Here is a 17816-nt window from a genome sequence, read left to right as displayed (position 1 = left end):
TTCGGAGGAACGCGCTCTCCATCCTAGCAGCACCTGTCTGCCTCAGAGCGAGTGGTCAGAGATCACCTGGGAGGAAAGCTGCATCGAGGGGTTCACATCCCTTAAAAAAAAAAAACCTTGTCGGGGCGCCTGGGTAGCTCAGTTGTTAAGCGTCTGCCTTTGGCTCAGGTCATGATCCCAGGGTCCTGGGATCGAGTCCCAAGTCGGGCTCCCTGCTCAGGGAGGAGCCTGCTTCTCCCTCTGCCTGCCGCTCCCCCTGCTTGTGCTCTCTCTCTTTCCCTCTCTCTGACAAATAAAATCTTTAAAAGAAAAACAAAATGCTGTCTTGAGCAGTGACTCAGCACCTCTACTTGAAGGTGGGGGCGGGGAGGGGTGCTAGAGCCACGTCCAGCTAAGTACTCACAACCAGGTTGAGAGCTTCAAAAGCTAAACATTTAATGAAAAGGATTGCCTCCCATGTCAGCTCTGCAAGCCCCTGCACTTTCCTGAAAGAGGTCAGAGGTCAGATTACACACCAGCTGTCAAAACAAGGAAGCCCTTTGCTCTATTCTAGGATACTCGCAGGACTTTGTAAGCATTCCAGAGAAATCTTCTGGAGTTAAGCTGCTGGAATACAACAATTACACTGGCGCCAGGCCATATAACACTATCAATAAGTATGCTAGCAGGACTTGACTTCTAAGTAAACAAGATAGAGTGAAAAGGCCGGATTCAAGGAGTAGGCTTAGGTTGCTAACGTTCCCACCCCACACCCCTGCGCCGGGCTTAGGGACAAACAGAAAGAGGCGGGCCCAGGAGGGGGAATGAGGCAGGGCACAGAGCCCCCCATATCACTGAAATGTAGCTCCCTAAAACATTTCGTACGAAGTGTGGCACACAAAAGGCACGAAGACTATCGGTGAACATCCATGGACCCAGCACCCAACCTGAGAAAACAGTCGGGTCCCTGTGTCGCCTCCTCATCCTTCCCGGCACAGTTCATCAGGATCCTAACTCGGGTGTTTCCTGTATTGTTCTGGAGTGGGGTTTTTGTTGTTTTGTTTTGTTTTTTTAAAGATTTTATTTATTTATTTGACAGAGATAGAGACAGCCAGCGAGAGAGGGAACACAAGCAGGGGGAGTGGGAGAGGAAGAAGCAGGCTCATAGCAGAGGAGCCTGATGTGGGGCTCGATCCCACAACGCAGGGATCACTCCCTGAGCCGAAGGCAGACGCTTAACCGCTGTGCCACCCAGGCGCCCCTGTTGTTTTTTTAATGGAGAGGAAAAAGTGAACAAGGCTAGAAGGGAACAGGCTCCCACGTGACGAAACGGGCCGCAGACCTTTCTGCCAGTGGCGAGAATGGCTCAGTGTGGCCGAGGGGAGAATACAGAAGAGTCTAGAGAAGAAGCAGACATCAAAAGTACCTTTTATTAAGTAGAGGAAAATGGGGAATCTACGACGTGATACAAAGGTTCCAGTTTGAGCAAGTCCCACAGAAACCCTTCCCATCTGCGGGTGCCTCTAGCAGGGGAACCGCCCCGCCTCCCTCAGCACAGGGACGCGTGGAAAACGGCTTCCCGGAGCTGATTCACGCGAGCGCGCACATGCTCGCCTCCTGCTCGGCCCCGGGAGGCTAGGGCAGAGGGCACAGTGCTCCTTGCAGAGCTCCTTCACACGTGCGCGCATGGTGACTTTCAGGATCTCTTTTGGGACTTTATCTTCTGAGGTCTGAGCAGAGAGGAGGGCGGAGGGCTGTGTAAGCAGTGTCGTGCGGCCAGTGGAATGTCCCAGTCCGGGGGATCGTGGCGGGGGACCGGTCTGATCAGGCATTGTAGGAAGAGGACGACACGCTGCCACCATGGCCCGTCCAGTTAGTGTGGATGAACTGTCCGGGTTTGGCTAAGAGTTCGTAAGTGTGAGCCCCGAAGTAATCCCGCTGAGCCTGGAAAACGAGAAGTCGGGTTGGTTGGAATAACGCGTGGACAGGCTGCTGTGAGGCACCGGCCAGGTTACCGTTCACCACCTGCTCGGAAAGCTCACCTGGATGAGGTTGGCCGGGAGCATCTCGTGTCTGTATCCGTCATAGAAGGAAAGGGCCGTGGTGAAGCAGGGCATGGGGATGCCCGCCTGGACCCCGGTGCTCACTGCCCGCCGCCATGAGCCCTGAGCCAAAACAAGCCAAAGACGAGGGGTCAGCCCACGGAGACGAGAGCCGCTTCCTTTCTAAGTGACAGAATTCCATGTGCACCGAGGCTGGAAAGTGAAAAAACAAAATTCCCAGCGCCCAGCTCTGCGCGGCCTACCTGGCAGTCTTCGACAGCTGACTTAAAGAAATCGTCGAGTAGCAGATTCTGAAGTTGTGGGTTCCGATCAAATGCGTCCTTTATCTTTCCTAGGAACACGCTGAAATGATCAAGAGGGAAGAAATCATGAATCTTAACCTCCGCACGCTGAATGCCCGGCAGAAAGCCGGGGGACAAGCCGGAAACGGACACACACCCTAGCGACACACCAAGTTACTCCTCACCCCTCAGAGCCAGCTGTTCGCTCAGTGAAAACAGGGAGCCAGGGTCCCAAGACGCAAGGCCAGAGGGCGCGACGGTTCTCACGGAGCTACTTTAAAGGGTGTAGTGTAGACAATCTAGTCAGAACAGCTGACATACAGGAGAAAAGTGGGACGTGACCACCTACACCTGTCCTGTCGCCAGTTGAGGGGACTCACGGCGCCAGTCCCAGGGCAACCGTCCACACAGACGCAGAGACCACCGCTCTCAGCACGGTGGCGTGGCGTGTGGCCGCACTCACCTCCTGATGATGCAGCCCCCTCTCCACATCAGGGCGACGCCGCCATAGTTGAGGGTCCAGCCAAGTTCCGTGGCCGCCTGTCTCAGCAGCATAAAGCCTTGCGCATACGAGACGATCTTGGAAGCATAGAGGGCCTGAAGCAGGACGGACACCCCGGAGCTGGAGTTAGCCACGTCCTCCCCGCCGGCAGTGCGGGTCCCAGCGTGGACAGCGGTACCAGGACAGGGCAGGACTCTGCCACCCCCACCTGGGCCCCCCGCGCCCTCCCACCCCCACTGCCACCCGAAGCACCCACGACCACTGCGGAACGGACTGGGCCCCACCTTCCGAATATCCTCCAGGAATGCTTTCTTATCGCCCTCAAACTGAATCTTTTGGGGACCCTTCAGCTTTTTGCTAGCTTGAATCCTCTCATCCTTCAGAGACGATAAGCATCGAGCAAACACTGCTTCTCCTGCGTAGGGGAGGGGATCAAAGGTCACTCATAACACCGGAGAGAAAAGAGTATACGTAAGCCAGAGAGGATGAGGAAAATTAGAAAAAGAGCGGGATTTCCAATTGTACAAAGAGCTGGAAGTATCGACGTTAGGCCACAAAATTTAACCTGGCTCAGAAAGAACTTTTAAACTTCTAAAAAGTTTTGAACTTACAAAAAGCTCTAGACAGTTAATTTGGTAACTAAAACTCCAAACAAGTCAATCTTCCAACATAAAGATAGATATCAATCCCAAAGACCAACATGAAATTCAAAAGGGGAGTTCTGAGAGCCTGGCAGGCTCGGTCGTGGCTCCTGTGACTCATCATCTCGGGGCTGTAAGTTCGAGTCCCACGCCGGGTATGGAGATCACTTAAAAATAAAATCTTTAAAAAAAATAATAAAAGGGAGGAGTTCTGGGGAAAAAACAAGGAAGCAAAACCACTATTATTCAGAATTACTCTGTTGGTCCACACGTAAAATTAGAATTTCACTTGACAGGACTTTGAATTTTTGAATGCTCACCAAAGACTCTTCTTGAGAAGCACTCACTACCCCTTGAAAACTAGTTAGTAACAGGCAGCCTTGGAATTCGGCCAGATGCTCAACTGCGGTGGCCCTGCCTTGACATGGGGTTGTCTGAAACAGCAGTAAGTTGAAAAATAACAGACTCGCCCCTCAAAAACTCCATTTTTTTTTAAGATTTTATTTATTTTTGACAGAAAAAGAGAGAGAGCATGAGCAGGAAGAAGGGTGGAGGTAGAGGGAGAAGCAGGCTCTCCGCCGAGCAGGGAGCCTGACGCGGGGCTTGATCCCAGGACCCCAGGATCATGACCTGAGCCGAAGGCAGATGCTTAACCGACTGAGCCACCCAGGCGCCCCAAAAGCTCCATTTTCTAATTATTAAAGTTTAGTTTCCAGTACGTCAACAATCACCACAATTTTGTTTCATTTGAGTAAACATTTCAATACAGTATTTTAATGTCAAGACACTTAACATCTTCAAAAATTAGCCTTTAGAAAAGGTGACCTGCTCAACCGGTAATTTATAGAATTAGAGTAAATTACTCTAACTAGTCCTTCCCCTGCAAACAAAATGAAATAAAACCTCCAGACTTTGGTTTCGAGGAATGGGGACCAGCCATCCACTTGACAGCACTGCCCAAACTCGGAGCCCACGAGCCGCCATCGCTGTCCTCGGGCAGCACCCCCCCAGCCGTGCACACTCACGATGACTGGGCGCCGGGGCCGGAAGCGTCGGTGTCACACAGCTGCTGCAAGGAGGCCAGGGTGGCGCAACCCTCCCCCGTTACCCAAGGGTCAGCTCGAAGACTTGCTTCCCCATGAGTTCAACAAACACGAAGGGCGCCCACCCGGGGATGAAGCCTGGCCTGCCTTCCCTGGGGGAAGGGGTGCGGAGCCCCTCACACGAACCTACCGTACTCTCACAGAGCAGTCAGCGGAGAGACTACTGCCAGCTGTCGTGCCCTCGGTCCCCTGCCCCGGGCGGCACTCGGCTCAGGAGCGGCTGCCCTCTGCCCAGAGCTGCCTCAGCACACGCGTCTCCTTACGGCGCCTGGCACCCTGGCCCTGGCCGCAGGGAGCCCTACCGCATAGCACAAGGGAAGGAGGGAGGGCACCAGGGAGAGAAAGCAGCTGTAACCGGACAAGCAGACAGGAAATCCTCTGTTTTATTGGCGGGGGAGCCGTTCTGCCAGGAGCAAAGATGAGCCTTTCACTCAGCACGCGAGGCACCTTGTTTCACTGCTTTCAATCTTGCCAGAAGTGTACCTATTTTATTCTTAAAGGACCAACTCGTGGTTTTATAAATCCTCTTATTATTTGTTCTCTGTTTATTTCTACTTTCTAGGATTTCCTTTGCCCCATGTCTTCTTGAGTTTACTGCTTAGCTCACTCCTCTAAAAGAAACAACATGTGTGAAAAGGACACACACCAATGGTCAGGATAGTGGCTTTCTTCTAAACAAAGGGGAAGGAGGGGCGCCTGGGTGGCTCAGTCGTTAAGCGTCTGCCTTCAGCTCAGGGAGTGATCCCAGGGTCCTGGGATCGAGCCCCGCATCGGGTCCCTGCTCCGCTGGGAGGCCTGCTTCTCCCTCTCCTACTCCCCCTGCTTGTGTTCCCTCTCTCGCTGGCTGTCTGTCAAATAAATAAATAAAATCTTTTTTAAAAAAGGGGGGGGGAAAGGAAAGAAGGAAGAGAATATTAAAGGACCTGAAATGTATAGGTAATATTTTATTTTTAAAATATCTGGGGGAAGGGCGCCTGGCTGGCTCAGTAGGAAGAGCATGTGACTTTGACCTCAGGGTCATGAGTTCAAGCCCCATGTTGGGTGTAGAGATTACTTAAAAATAAATAAATAACCTTTAAATAAAATAATAAATAAATAAAATATTGGGGAGGAACCTAATCAAAATATTAACAATTAATGCTGAGGACATGAGCTTCTGTCATTTGGTGAACTCTGGTATGAAAAATTCCGTTACCGTGACCTTCCCCATTAGGAAGTCATGGAGGTCACTGACCACAGTTCAATCCTGAGACCACAGCTATCCCAAAGGCCGAACTGGATGAGAAAGCCAGGAGCTCCCAAATGCATCTCAAAGCCCGCTGACCGGGAGAAGCTTATCAGGAAGAGATTCGAGAGCGCCAGCCTCTCACGCCGAGGAGCAGAAGGCACCGAGCGCTGGCGAAGGCTGCACATGTTCTCCCAAAGGCCCGGTCCTAGCGGCCGGCCTACACCAACCCCCGGAAGGACAGCAAGAGCAGAACAGTGAGACGAGGGGCTTCGGCTGGAGGCCGCACGTTACCGATGAGGGTGACGGGGACGCCGTACTCCAGGGCTGAGATGGCGGTCCACTTCCCTGTGCCCTTCTGCCCCGCACTGTCCCGGATCTTCGGCAGCAGGTGCTTGCCGTCGCTGTCTTGGAACTTGAGAATATTGGCCGTGATTTCAATGAGGAATGAGTCGAGCTCTGTCTTGTTCCACTCCTCAAACACCTAGTGCAGGACGTGAGAGGAACAGTGTGAGAGGAACCGGGGCCACGCGGAAGCCCCCTGACCTGGCTCACTGCTTTCCTCTGCGAATATTGACCGGTGCTCACGATTTGCTCCGCCCTCGAGGCTAACGGGTCTGAGCACGTGTCTGAACCCAGCTCCCCCGAGTTGCGTTTTCTGCTCACCACGAGTCGGTTTTATTTGATTTGAGCCTGGTTATGCTGACTGATGACCAGCACGGTTCTCCCCTCAGAGACTCACACCATCGCCTCCTCGGAGGCCTTCCCTGCTCACCTGACCTACCCCTTACCCCCGTTTCCTCTTCTTTTTAACAGTCACTGCCAACTAGTTTTACGTTGTCTGTGGAATTACTATCATGTCTTCCCAGCTCCGTGCGGGCAGGGACTTTGGTTTTTTCACTATCATATCCCCAACATTTAGAACAGTTCCTGGCATACAGAACAGCACTTATATATATAAATACGTTACGTTTTAAGTAAATCAATTACATTTGAACACACAAAAAGAAAAGCACTGTTTCTATGAAAATGAAGTTAAACTGTTTTGGAAAGAAGAGTAAAGGCAAGTCAGTGAAATGAAGTGGGGATGACACGTTTGAAAGTTAGGAGGAGGGGCGCCCGGGGGCTCCGTCAGTGGGGGGTACAGCTCTTGATCTCGGGGTTGTGAGTTCAAGCCCCACACTGGGTGTAGAGATTACTAAAAAAAATAATAAACTTTAAAACAAAAAAATAAGGAGGAAAAACTGTCAAATATCAGGAAGGATTCTGCAGTGTGCACCTTGCAAACAAGCGTCCCTAAATCATGTTCCACTCAAAGTCACCGGAAGTGGAAATTCTAGATGATGAGAAAGACGTTGACGATGACGGCCAGCAGAGCCAAACTTCGAGGAAAAGGTCTGGGCTGGTGATGAATGTGCCTTCCTCTGTTTTCAGTTAAAATGTTTACCTAGGAACGATGCTGAAGTCTTTAGAGAAAAGAGTGCTGGTGTCTACCTTGAAATGTATTTTTAGAAGATCAGCTGACGGAGGGAGGGACAGACATTTGAGAAAGCACGGGTAGTAAAATGCTAGCAGGAGAATGTGGGGGGCGTGCACACAAATGTTCACTACCAAGTTCTTTCAACTTTGCTGTGTGTTTGAACACCGGGTTCATAATAAAATCTTGAGGGGGAATGTTTGTTTCCCCCACTCTAACTTTTGATTAACTGTCAAACAGCCAGTCCCAACCTGACCAGGAAAGCAAGCTTCTTTGCCACCTCCCCTACAGGACGATGGGGGGAACCAAACGAGGTAATGACCATAAAAGGACACAGGCCTGACACCGGAAAGGCCACTAAATGGTGGTTAATGATCACCGCCAAGATTCTCTGGGGACTTCCGGCTCAGTGGCTCGCTATCCTATGGGACAGCTTCCCTTAAATCAGGCTGGGTCCATCTTTTTTATTTTTTTTTAAATTTATTTACTTAAGAGAGAGAGTGAGAGTGAGAGAGAGGAAGAAGGAGGCTCTCCCCTAAGCAGAGAGCCCGACGTGGGCCTCAACCCCAGCGCCCTGAGATTGCCACCTGAGCGAAGGCAGACGCTTCACCCGCTGAGCCGCCCGCGCCCCCGGGGCTGAGTCCATCCTGCCACCAGCACGACCACAAGAAGGAGGTGGGGAAGGCTTCACTGTCACCGGCAAACCCCTCTCACCTGAGCAGGGGTCGGCTGCTGCAGCCCGGAGGCAGGGCCCAGGACTCACCTTTGCCATCTCGTCATGCCCCATGCCCAGCACGTCCCTCATCAGGTGGTACGCCTCACAGATGAGCTGCATGTCCCCGTACTCGATCCCATTGTGCACCATCTTCACGAAATGCCCCGCTCCTTCGTCTCCCACCTGTCGGGGCGATGGGCACCAGGGGGCCTTCAGAGGCAGGGAACACCCCAGAAACACCCACATCAAATTCTTTGGCGAGGCTCCCTCCCCATACAAAAAATAACAAATAGGAAGCAAATATCTGTAGTATTTTTAAAATTAAGCATCACTATGTAACAATTCAATACAAGCTTCAAACCCGTCCAATGTTCCTTCAAACTCACTCTGAATTCGTTCCTCCCAAGGTTTTTCCAAGCCTCCACGCCCACAGCTCGTCAGCCTGCATTTCCCACCCTCCCTCGTTATGAAGGCCCCCTTGCTCCCAGCCCTGCCCTCAAGTGAAAGGCCTCCTCTTCCCAAGGTCAGCACTCTCCTAGCCACCGGGGGTTACGGTAAGTTGGCTAACTAAACCACTGGCACTGTTAAAAAATATATAAATGTGTCGCAGTTGTTTCTAATGGCTACCAAGGGGTAAAATGACCTGAGATCGCAGGTCTGGCACTCAACCTGGTAAGCCCAGAAATGTGTTCTTGCCAACGTCTCACAGCTGACAAGATACGGATTTATAATAAAGTCGGCAAGATGTCTACAGTCAGAATGCCAGTTTATGAATTTAGGGTAAGAAACTTAACTATGGATTTTAGTAGTTACAAGTGTTAGTCCCGACGGCACATTCTGTCCCTATAGACGAGCCGCGCGGGAAACCAAATCCTCTGAAAATCGCTTAGTGGGCCAGGAATCAGAACAAAGGGAGTAACGGGGTCAAATATCCGGCGGCGGCGGGCTCTGCATTCAGCCACATCCATCTCCATGACAGGCGTCCACCGCGCCGTGGACCCGGGGTCGGCTTGACCTGAGTGTCTCTGCTGTCACCGCTGGGGTCCACACGGTGGAGTTTACATCAGAGACTTCTGCCGTCCGAGTTTCCACACTGACCTGCCCCTTTCTGATTCTGACACCTCTCTGGCTGCTTAGCAACGTGGCTAATAACATCTTAATTCACCCCATCCTTCCTGTAACTTCAAGAACCAACTAAGGAGCGCCTGCTTTTAGTATCTATATCCGTTTTCTCAACATCCGGAGAGTGAGCCTTGAGGCTATGGAACATCAACCCCCGACTCGATCAAGACACAGCAGGGCCAGTACTGGTTTTTCTTCGTGATTCTGTCCTAAGTGTGTCTACAGAGGAGTGACCGTGGCTGTCCTTTTACTGTAGTAATCGACTGTCGAGGCCTGAAGGTTCCCTTCCCAGTCCTTCATACTAATGAGAAAATCCTCAACCCTCCAAATCCAGCCCAGCCTCTCTCCACCCTAAGCAGACTTGCCCGACTCAGGAACCACTGGCTGAGATGTAGGGACCAGCACCAGGGGCTACAGCTGCCGTCACCCACTCCTCGTACGCCTCAGGACTTCTTCCATCTTTTACCTCCCTCATACAAAATAAAACTAATAAAGGGGATTAGGAGCTAAAGAGACCTCAGAGACCATCCAGCCCACCCCTCATATGCTACGGACAGGAACACTTTTCTGACTGACTCGCTAATGTCCCACAGCGAACAGAGAGCCAGAGTCACAGGTCAGGTCTCTCAGCCTAGTGCTTCTCCCACCCACGGCCTGGACGGAGGCTGCAGTCGGGATAAAACTGGTTTCAGCGGCAACACAAAATGCAGGAAGGGAGGCCTACAGGAATGGGTACAGGCCTCCCTCCCGTTTTGTGAAGGCGAAAAGCCATGCGTCGCGTACTCTGTTCCAGCACAGAATACCTGCATCCCAAGCTACAGGAAAGAGATTTTCCACATCCGTGGCCAGGACATCGGACAGCACCAGCCATTCAGTCCTCCTCCTTCCATGTAGGCCGTCAGAGCCCACCTTTGATTCTGACATTTTCTTCATTTTCATGAAGTCACACTGCTAATAAAACAAGTCTCACTTCACCTCATCCTTGCTGTGCCTTCTTAAGAAATCCAACTCTTACATGAATTGAGGAGGGCTGTCTTTAATACCAACCTCAAGGCTCTGAAATAGTCAGATAAGACGCAAGGACACGTAAAACAGGCATGAATCTTAGGCCTCAGCTGTGCTAGCGACTTCAAGATTGAGAAGCTTGTCACAAAACTAACTGTTGGCACCAAGGTGGTCCTGGCTCTGTGCACTTTGTCATGTCTGTGCCTGTGTTACCAGCTGGCTTGAAAGAAGAGCCAGAACTTGCCCAGTCACAGCAGGGTTCCCCTGTTCCTACTTTCGCAGCGATGCCTTGGAAGATTGTCTTGATGTGGGGCCTGTGGGAAGGAACCGTGTAGTTTAGCTGCTGAAAAGAGGGACTGAGATCTCAATTAAATACTCAAGGACCCCCCCCCCACCAATCTTTTTCTTTCAAATGGGAGGTGCCAGTGTCCTCCCACCTTCAAAAAAGTAATGACTGTGCCAAGTGCCCGTGGTAAGCCCTCAGAGGCTGCAGACTATCTGGTTAGAGAAGACGGAAAGGCCAGCTGGGAGCATCAAAGCCAGGAGAAATTTCTTTTGCACTATAAAAGGAGCTGTGATTCCAAACAGCAAGCAACAGGGAAGTTCCTGCGGAGACGCCTTTCATCGGTCTGCAATCGTGTTATCAGGCTCAGCATGATTCCGCATGCGCAGAACTCAGCAAGATTTCCCAGAGAAAAAGCAGCTGTGCTTCCCCCCACACTGCCCCACGAGGCTTTCTGCTTCTGTTCTCCTCACTACTGACCAATAAAGGCTTCTTCGCGGAAAGTTTGTGGTAAAGACACAGGACTGCCGGGGTTGCAAAGTTAACGCTCAGGGTTAGAGCCAAGACAGCTACACGGAAAGCTTTAGAACTTCACTGAACTCAAACTGAGCATTTCAGCTAACGGCGCCACCTCGACTTCCGCTGGGGCTCGATCTCACCACGCTGAGACCGTCCCCTGAGCCGAAATCGAGAGCTGGATGCTTAACCGACTCAGCTACCCAGGCGACCCCATATTAAGCACTGTATTAACCATCATTCCTGTTACTTTTAGCAAACAATATGCGAGTCTTACATATGCTTCAGTTTGCCAGACAGTCTGAGAACATGGGTCAGTGAGCAAGTGGAGCACCTCTGCCTTGTCAAATAGTTTCATGTGCATCGTCTGCGTGTCCGCCCAAGATAAACGTTTGTAAACTTCTGAGAAGCGGGAAGGCCTCTATCTACTTCTAGATTTCACATACTGCAGGGGCGCCTGGGTGGCTCAGGGGGTTAGCATCCGACTCCTGATGTCAGCTCAGGTCGCGATCTCTGGGTTGTGAGATTAAGACCGATGTTGGGCTCTGCACTCAACGGGGAGTCTGCCTGGGATTCTCCCCCCACCCCGCTGACATGCGTGCGCTCACTCTCTCTCTCCCTCTCTCAAACAAACAAACAAACAAACAAACAAATAAAATCTTTACATTTCATGTACTGCAGAGAATCCCCAAACTTACTCATCAGAGGTAATTTAAAGAATAACCTTCCCCGGGAAACCCTTCACCTCTGGGAATTAGGTTTGATCACTCCTTACTTTAACACATAACATAATTCTACCATATCTGGAAATCAAACTCATTCAGAAAAGAATGGTACCTTTCCACATGTCCCTCTGAGGGATGCCTCCTTTTCTGTTTCTCTCTCTTCTGCTCACCCCCCTCCGTCTGGCCGCTCCCTCTGCAGTCTCAGCAGCAGCTTTCCCTCAGTCTGCGCATCGACTGTGACTATTCCTTGCACCTTTTCATTGATTCTGTCCCGCTCAGCCCCCCACCCTTATGCGTTATGCACCCCTGCTCTTACATCACCGACACCCCCCGCCGTGGCCAATACTTCCTCTTATGTACAGCACAGTGAACAGTATAAAACCTGTTTTCTCCCCAAGTCAGATACAAAACTCCCACCTCACTTTCCCAGGGACGAAACAGGCCCTGTCAGATTTTTCCATTACTCAGACGATTATTAAATAAACCGTTATTTTAGGGTTCTACACCACTTAAAGAGGCAGACTTGACTTCTAAGTCCAGACAGTGCCTAGGACCTTACTCGAACAGCCTCCTTAAAGCCTCTGAACTCTGTAAGCCTGTGCAGAACTTCCAGTATCAGTCTTGGAGGGAATAACAGAGAACAAAAAGCAAAAGAGAACACACACATATATGATGTCAAAGCAGCAAAACGTATGGATAAAAGAACGATTTCCAGCATCTCCACCGCTCAGGCACCACAGAGATCAGGGCGGCAGAAGTGCCCACGGCTCCCCCCCCCCCCACAGCTCAGGCTCCCTTGTGCTGAAATGGGGGTGGCACCTTTGATACTCACCAGGCTTCTTTGTCCCCTCCTGGCATAAGTGAGGGGCCATACCGGGCCCCCTCCTCTCCACCACTGACTCCGCTCCCCACAAACAAGATTCCCTTGGCCTTGAGGCTGCGACATCGTCTCTACACAAGAGAAAAATAATTTCATTATGCTTCCATAAACAGTTTCTCCCAGGGGCGCCTGGGTGGCTCAGTCAGTTAAGTGTCTGCCTTCGGCTCAGGTCGTGATCCCAGGGTCCTGGGGTCGAGCCCCACATCGGGCTCCCTGCTCAGTGGACAGTCTGCTTCTCCCTCTGCCTCTCCCTGCTGCTCTCTGTCAGATAAATAAAATCTTTAGAACAAAAATATAAAAAACAAACAAAACAGTTTCTCCCAATGAATGAGAGGAGGTATAAGGTATGGAGAGCCCACGCTGGACTTGAAATGACCCAAGGATCCAAGAATGACCTGATCATTCAGGGAACTTTATCCCGGGGCGCCTGGCTGGCTCAGTGGTAGAGCATGCAACTTTTGATCTCAGGGTCTTGACTTCAAGCCCCATATTGGGTGTGGAGCCTACTTAAAAAAATAAATAAATACTAAAAATAAATAATTTTAAAAAGAAATTTAATCCTCTCAGTTAGGAGTTAGGAAAAAAAACATCCTGGGAACCTGGCTGGCTCAGTCAGTAAAGCATGTGACTCCTGATCTCGGGGTTGTGAGTTTGAGTCCCATGTTGGGTACAGAGATTACTTAATAAAAGAAAAAATAAATCTATGGAAGTTTAAAATAGCTACCCTTCCCCCAAAGGGAAATAATAAATAAAGCCAAACATACATCCTTGTTTTCCTGGAGGATCTAGTACCATAAGACTCCATGAAGAGTTGCTGGATTTGGGGAAGGTTTTTTGGTTTTTAAGAGTTGGTTTCATACGAGTATGACTTCCTGCCACTCAGCACTTGAGGTGGTCCAGGGTCTCCTTCCAGCACACGAGGCCAGTCAAGCCGTGGTTCTCAACCACGCTGTGCACTGACGTGTCATGGGCTGCTGGTGGAGGAGGGAAGGGCTAAGCACGAACCGCCAGCCTGCTGCATCTAAGCAGGAGTCCTTCCTAGGAGACCTCAGGTACGTCTCAGCAGAAACAGAGGCTGAGCACAGCAGCGTCCGCACAAAGCCCCGGGATCAGCACTGCAGAGGGACAGTCCCCTCTTTCATCATGTGTGTTGATACTTTTTTCTAAGATGTTCTCAGAACTGGGAAGAATTTAGACTGAAGAATACTTACTGTGGTGTCTCTGTATTCAGAATTTCCTCCATCAATGATGATGTCACCAGTGTCCAACAATGGTACCTGTAACCAGACGCTAGCATTAAGGTGGGTCAAAGAAATGAAAGACTAAATAGAATGTATCTTGACCAATTAAAACAAACAAGACTGTATCCCAGATAAATCCAATCTAAAAGCACATGTTTTAATTTTCAGTAATCCTCCCTGTGGCTGCAGCTGGAGCCTTATGTGCCAGGTTAGGGCTAGCTACCCTGTCAGAACTCTCCACAACGAAGATCGTTCTCTTTAAAATTTTAAGACAACCAAAACCTAGTTGAAAAATTTTGTATTTCCACTGTGTGCCACTGGCTGCTTTACAGTCCCGAACACTGGGAACGGGACTCATTCTAAAGGATCCCATCATTTCCTATAAAATCTGACCAGAGCGGAGTAGGGCTCCAGAAGCAGCCATCAGCTGGTTTGGTACCTGACTCGGTGACGTGATCAGCCCTGTCTGGAGATGGCAGGAGACCAGGCCGCGAACAAGCACATCTTCCTACAGTGCACACGAGGCTGACTTTATTAGTTATTATTCAGTCTCCCTGCACAAGGATCGGGTGAACGGGACTTCATATTTTCTTATGCTTTAGAATAAGCTACCACCTTCCAGTCCATTCTGTCGTGACCAGCTTAGCATGTCGCTACACAAAAAGCTTGGTATGTCCTTTCCTTATCACAGTGTTCTTCCTTTCTAGGTCATTTTTTCTTAATGGTAGCACACTGGTTACAAATTCCTCTCCCAGCAGATTCACCCCCACTGTTAACAGGACTCCCGTAGAAAAGGAATGTTCATCCCTTGCCTTTGTGTATTGTCACTACATTCTCATAGCGAAACATTTCTTCCCATCAGCTAATGCTTTGGTTTTTCCGGAGCTATTCCTGAGAATGGTTTTGAGTATCTCCGTAAGTTATTTCCACACGTTCCCCTTCACCCATATGCTATGTGTGGTTTTGTGGGTTTTGCTGGAGGGAAAAGCACCCAAGGTCGCAGGGCACTGGCAGTGAGTTAATCTCCACTGACGGCCTGTCAGTGAGGTGTGTTGAGGGAAGGGGCCCCAGAGGTGCCCCACAAACCACGCACAGCAACAGCGCTTCAACCAAATCCTGCCAGGCACATTCCCTGGGGAAGAACCTGTCGTCATTGGCTCCTCCTCTCCCATGCCATCCCAGTGGGTGAGTGGCCATCGGCCCTTCTGTGAGAGGACAGCTTGGGGAAGACAGAGTGAGCCCACCACCCCCTAGCCCTACGGCCGTGGGGGAAAGACTAAAGGAGGGGTCAGACTAAGATGTGTTAAAGAGCCAGAATTAGCACCTACACAAAGCACTGTCCCTTCAGCTAATGCTCGGGGTCAGAAGTGCAACAAAGGCCCTCTCTGGGGCACTCAGCCCTGGGTCACCTGCCTGCCCTAGCATGCCCACTGCAGCCCATACACATATGTTTTTTCTTCCAAAAAAGATATACTTGCTAGAGCCAACAAATCATTCAGAAATAAGCACCCAGCGTGTAGTTCCTAGGATTCCCTAAAGGGATCTCATCATTTATAAATATTAAATTTTACAACGATTTACATACTGTTACTTCATACAAACGCTGAAAAAATGAAATCTACGTCTAAGTTTGGATACTAAGTTTATTAGTGAATAGCACTAAACATGCATAATGCACACCCAAACAGTAAGTTTTTTGGAATATCAAAGATAGAGACCGAGGTTACTACTCTTCTGTTCCTACTGTTAATGAATTCTAATTGAAATGTCTCTTGGTGTCCCAGAAATTCATACATATGGCATTATTACCACCTGAGGATAATTAGTGGACTTAATTAGTGCCAATCAAGTTAACCAACACTGAGACACTGAAGCACTGTTTTGTCTGAACTAAGCAGTTCACATCTAGACATTGAAGAGAAAAAAAAAATCTCTTAAGTAAAAACTGGTGAAATAGCTGTGGGACTGAAGGAGAAAAGTTGCCCCACCAGCAGCAGCTGGGAGCAGAGCTGGCCTCACCAATCTGTCAATGAAATCGTCAACAGCTTGACCAGCCTTCACGAGCAGTATGATCCGCCGCGGGGTCTTCAGCTTGGAGACCATCTCTTCCAAGGAGTGAGCACCAACCACTTTAGTTCCCTTTGCCTCATTGGCCAAGAAATCATCAACTTTGGAGACTGTCCTATTGAAAGCACAAACCTAGAAGGACAAAAGGTCTGATTAGGAGATCCAGAACATAGAACTTCAGACCCTGGATTAAGTGACAATGAAACTTCTACTCATTCCCATGCAGAGAAATGACTATAAGCAAAGGCCAGCTGCCCGAGGCAAATCAGGCTGCAGTCTGTCACTAGCTGATTGGAACTCACTCAAATCAAGGAAGCAGCTGCTGCGAACTGTTATCTTTTGTCACCCATACTCTTTGTATCGAAACAAGCTCAGAGTTTATGCTATTTAAACTTTCACTCACCCCAGTTCTCATTAGACAATAAAGTTAGAGTTCTACGAACCCAGTGTGGATTCCTCCTCCTTAAGATATGGGTAGGATGGGGCACCTGGGTGGCTCAGTCAGTTAAGTGTCTGCCTTCGGCTCAGGTCATGATCCTGGGGTCCTGGGATGGAGCTCAGCAGGGAGTCTGCTTCTCCCTCTCCCTCTGCCCCTCCCCCGCTCGTGCTTTCTCTCTCCCTTTCTCTCAAATAAACAAATTCTTAAAAAAAAAAAAAATCTGGGTAACTTTATTCAGACTGCAACCTTACAGAACTGTCAGATGTATTCAGCAAGACTGTCCTTCAGAGAACGGTGGAGCTGTGTGCGCGCACACACACACGCACACCCACACCCCTGAGCTGGTGCTTCTCCTTCCTTTGCAAAAACCTCATGAGCAGCAACAGGGACTATATCAAAGAAGTAAGTTAAAGTTGTATAGGATCTTGGAAATCAGCAGCGGTGCTCCAATGCACACCACGAACCCACAAGAGGAGTGTGTGTCCTCCTGACTTACCACGAAGCCATGGTCATTCATGTTCAAAATTAAGTTCTGGCCCATAACAGCCAGTCCAATCAGTGCAATGTCAGCTCTAGAAGACCGGGAAAGGAAACAAAGAAAAATGTATCAGTTCCACCTAATCCATTCCAACTCAGGGACCCAAGAGTGTCCTAGTTCTTGCTATGAATAATCTGCCTTCCTTTTCCTCTGTCCCCCTACTCCCTTTCACCTCTGAACCCAGGCATGCACCTCCCAGGCCACTACTGACAGGCCACCCTACACTCTGCCAATTCAAAGGACCTCAGGTTCTCTTGAGATCAACTAATCCTGCACGGAGGAGGGCACGCAATCTTTGCTGCGCTCCAGTCTACCCGGTAATGACTCATTGCGGGTGTCCTCGTCTCCCACACTGGGGAGAAGCCCCTGCAGGCACAGCCGCCGACCGTCCAACCACTTCCCCTCCGGCTCGGGCCCTGGCTTCCCTCAGCCATGCCGGTCCCCTCCCCGCCGAGCCCTTTCTGGAAACGGGGATCCGCCCGGCGGCGCCGCGAGGGGCAGAGGGCCTGGGCCCGACGGGGCTGAGACCCTGAAGGTCCGGGGCTCCGGGCGCCACGAGGCCGGGCTCGCGCGACCCCCGTGGTCAAGGCGACGCCAGGGGTGGCTCCGCCCTCCGCGCCAGCCCTCGGAAAGTTCCCCAGAGGTCCGCAGGCCGTCACTCACTGGGCCATGGCGGCGGCGGCCCCGGCGGCAGACTGGGAAGGAGCAGACGGAGCCGAAGAACTGAGAGCGCGCGGCGCGGCTACCGAGGCTGAGTCCCGCTCCCTCAAGGGCCCCCAGGCCCTGGCCGCGGCCTTCCGGCGCTGACCAATTGGAAGGAAGGGGCGGAGCTACGCAGCTACGCCATTGGCTCTCCCCAGCGCCTGTTAGACCACCTGAGGCAAACGGGCCCGCCCACTCTCGGAGGGGGCCGGCTCAGAAGAGTGCCGAGCACATCGATGGCAACGCCGAGGCGGGGGGTGCTCGGGGGCGCCTGGGACCAGCACAGGGGGGCTGGGCGATGGGTTGGGATCC

At 50.8% G+C, this 17816-nt stretch overlaps 1 protein-coding gene and 1 long non-coding RNA gene across 2 annotated transcripts; both read right to left on the bottom strand.

Annotated features, from left to right (window-relative positions):
* Positions 1-1391: 1391 nt before the first annotated feature.
* On the bottom strand, positions 1392-17605 carry PGD (phosphogluconate dehydrogenase). The gene is made up of 13 exons (XM_002927433.4): positions 17466-17605; positions 16761-16836; positions 15778-15957; positions 13729-13794; positions 12470-12588; positions 10358-10427; positions 8035-8169; positions 6089-6278; positions 3110-3240; positions 2787-2920; positions 2285-2384; positions 2022-2144; positions 1392-1923 (listed from the first exon to the last, which is right to left on the bottom strand). Exons 1-13 carry the CDS (start codon positions 17471-17473, stop codon positions 1804-1806), a joined length of 1452 nt encoding a protein of 483 aa, XP_002927479.1. The 5' UTR covers positions 17474-17605; the 3' UTR covers positions 1392-1803.
* Positions 8240-10351, bottom strand: LOC117804354. The gene is made up of 2 exons (XR_004628698.1): positions 10156-10351; positions 8240-10059 (listed from the first exon to the last, which is right to left on the bottom strand). It is a non-coding gene; the product is annotated as an uncharacterized LOC117804354 (long non-coding RNA).
* Positions 17606-17816: the final 211 nt, after the last annotated feature.

Source organism: Ailuropoda melanoleuca, chromosome 11 (assembly GCF_002007445.2).
Source record: "Ailuropoda melanoleuca isolate Jingjing chromosome 11, ASM200744v2, whole genome shotgun sequence".
Taxonomy (NCBI): Eukaryota; Metazoa; Chordata; class Mammalia; order Carnivora; family Ursidae; genus Ailuropoda; species Ailuropoda melanoleuca.
This window is presented reverse-complemented; position numbering and strand designations above follow the sequence as displayed.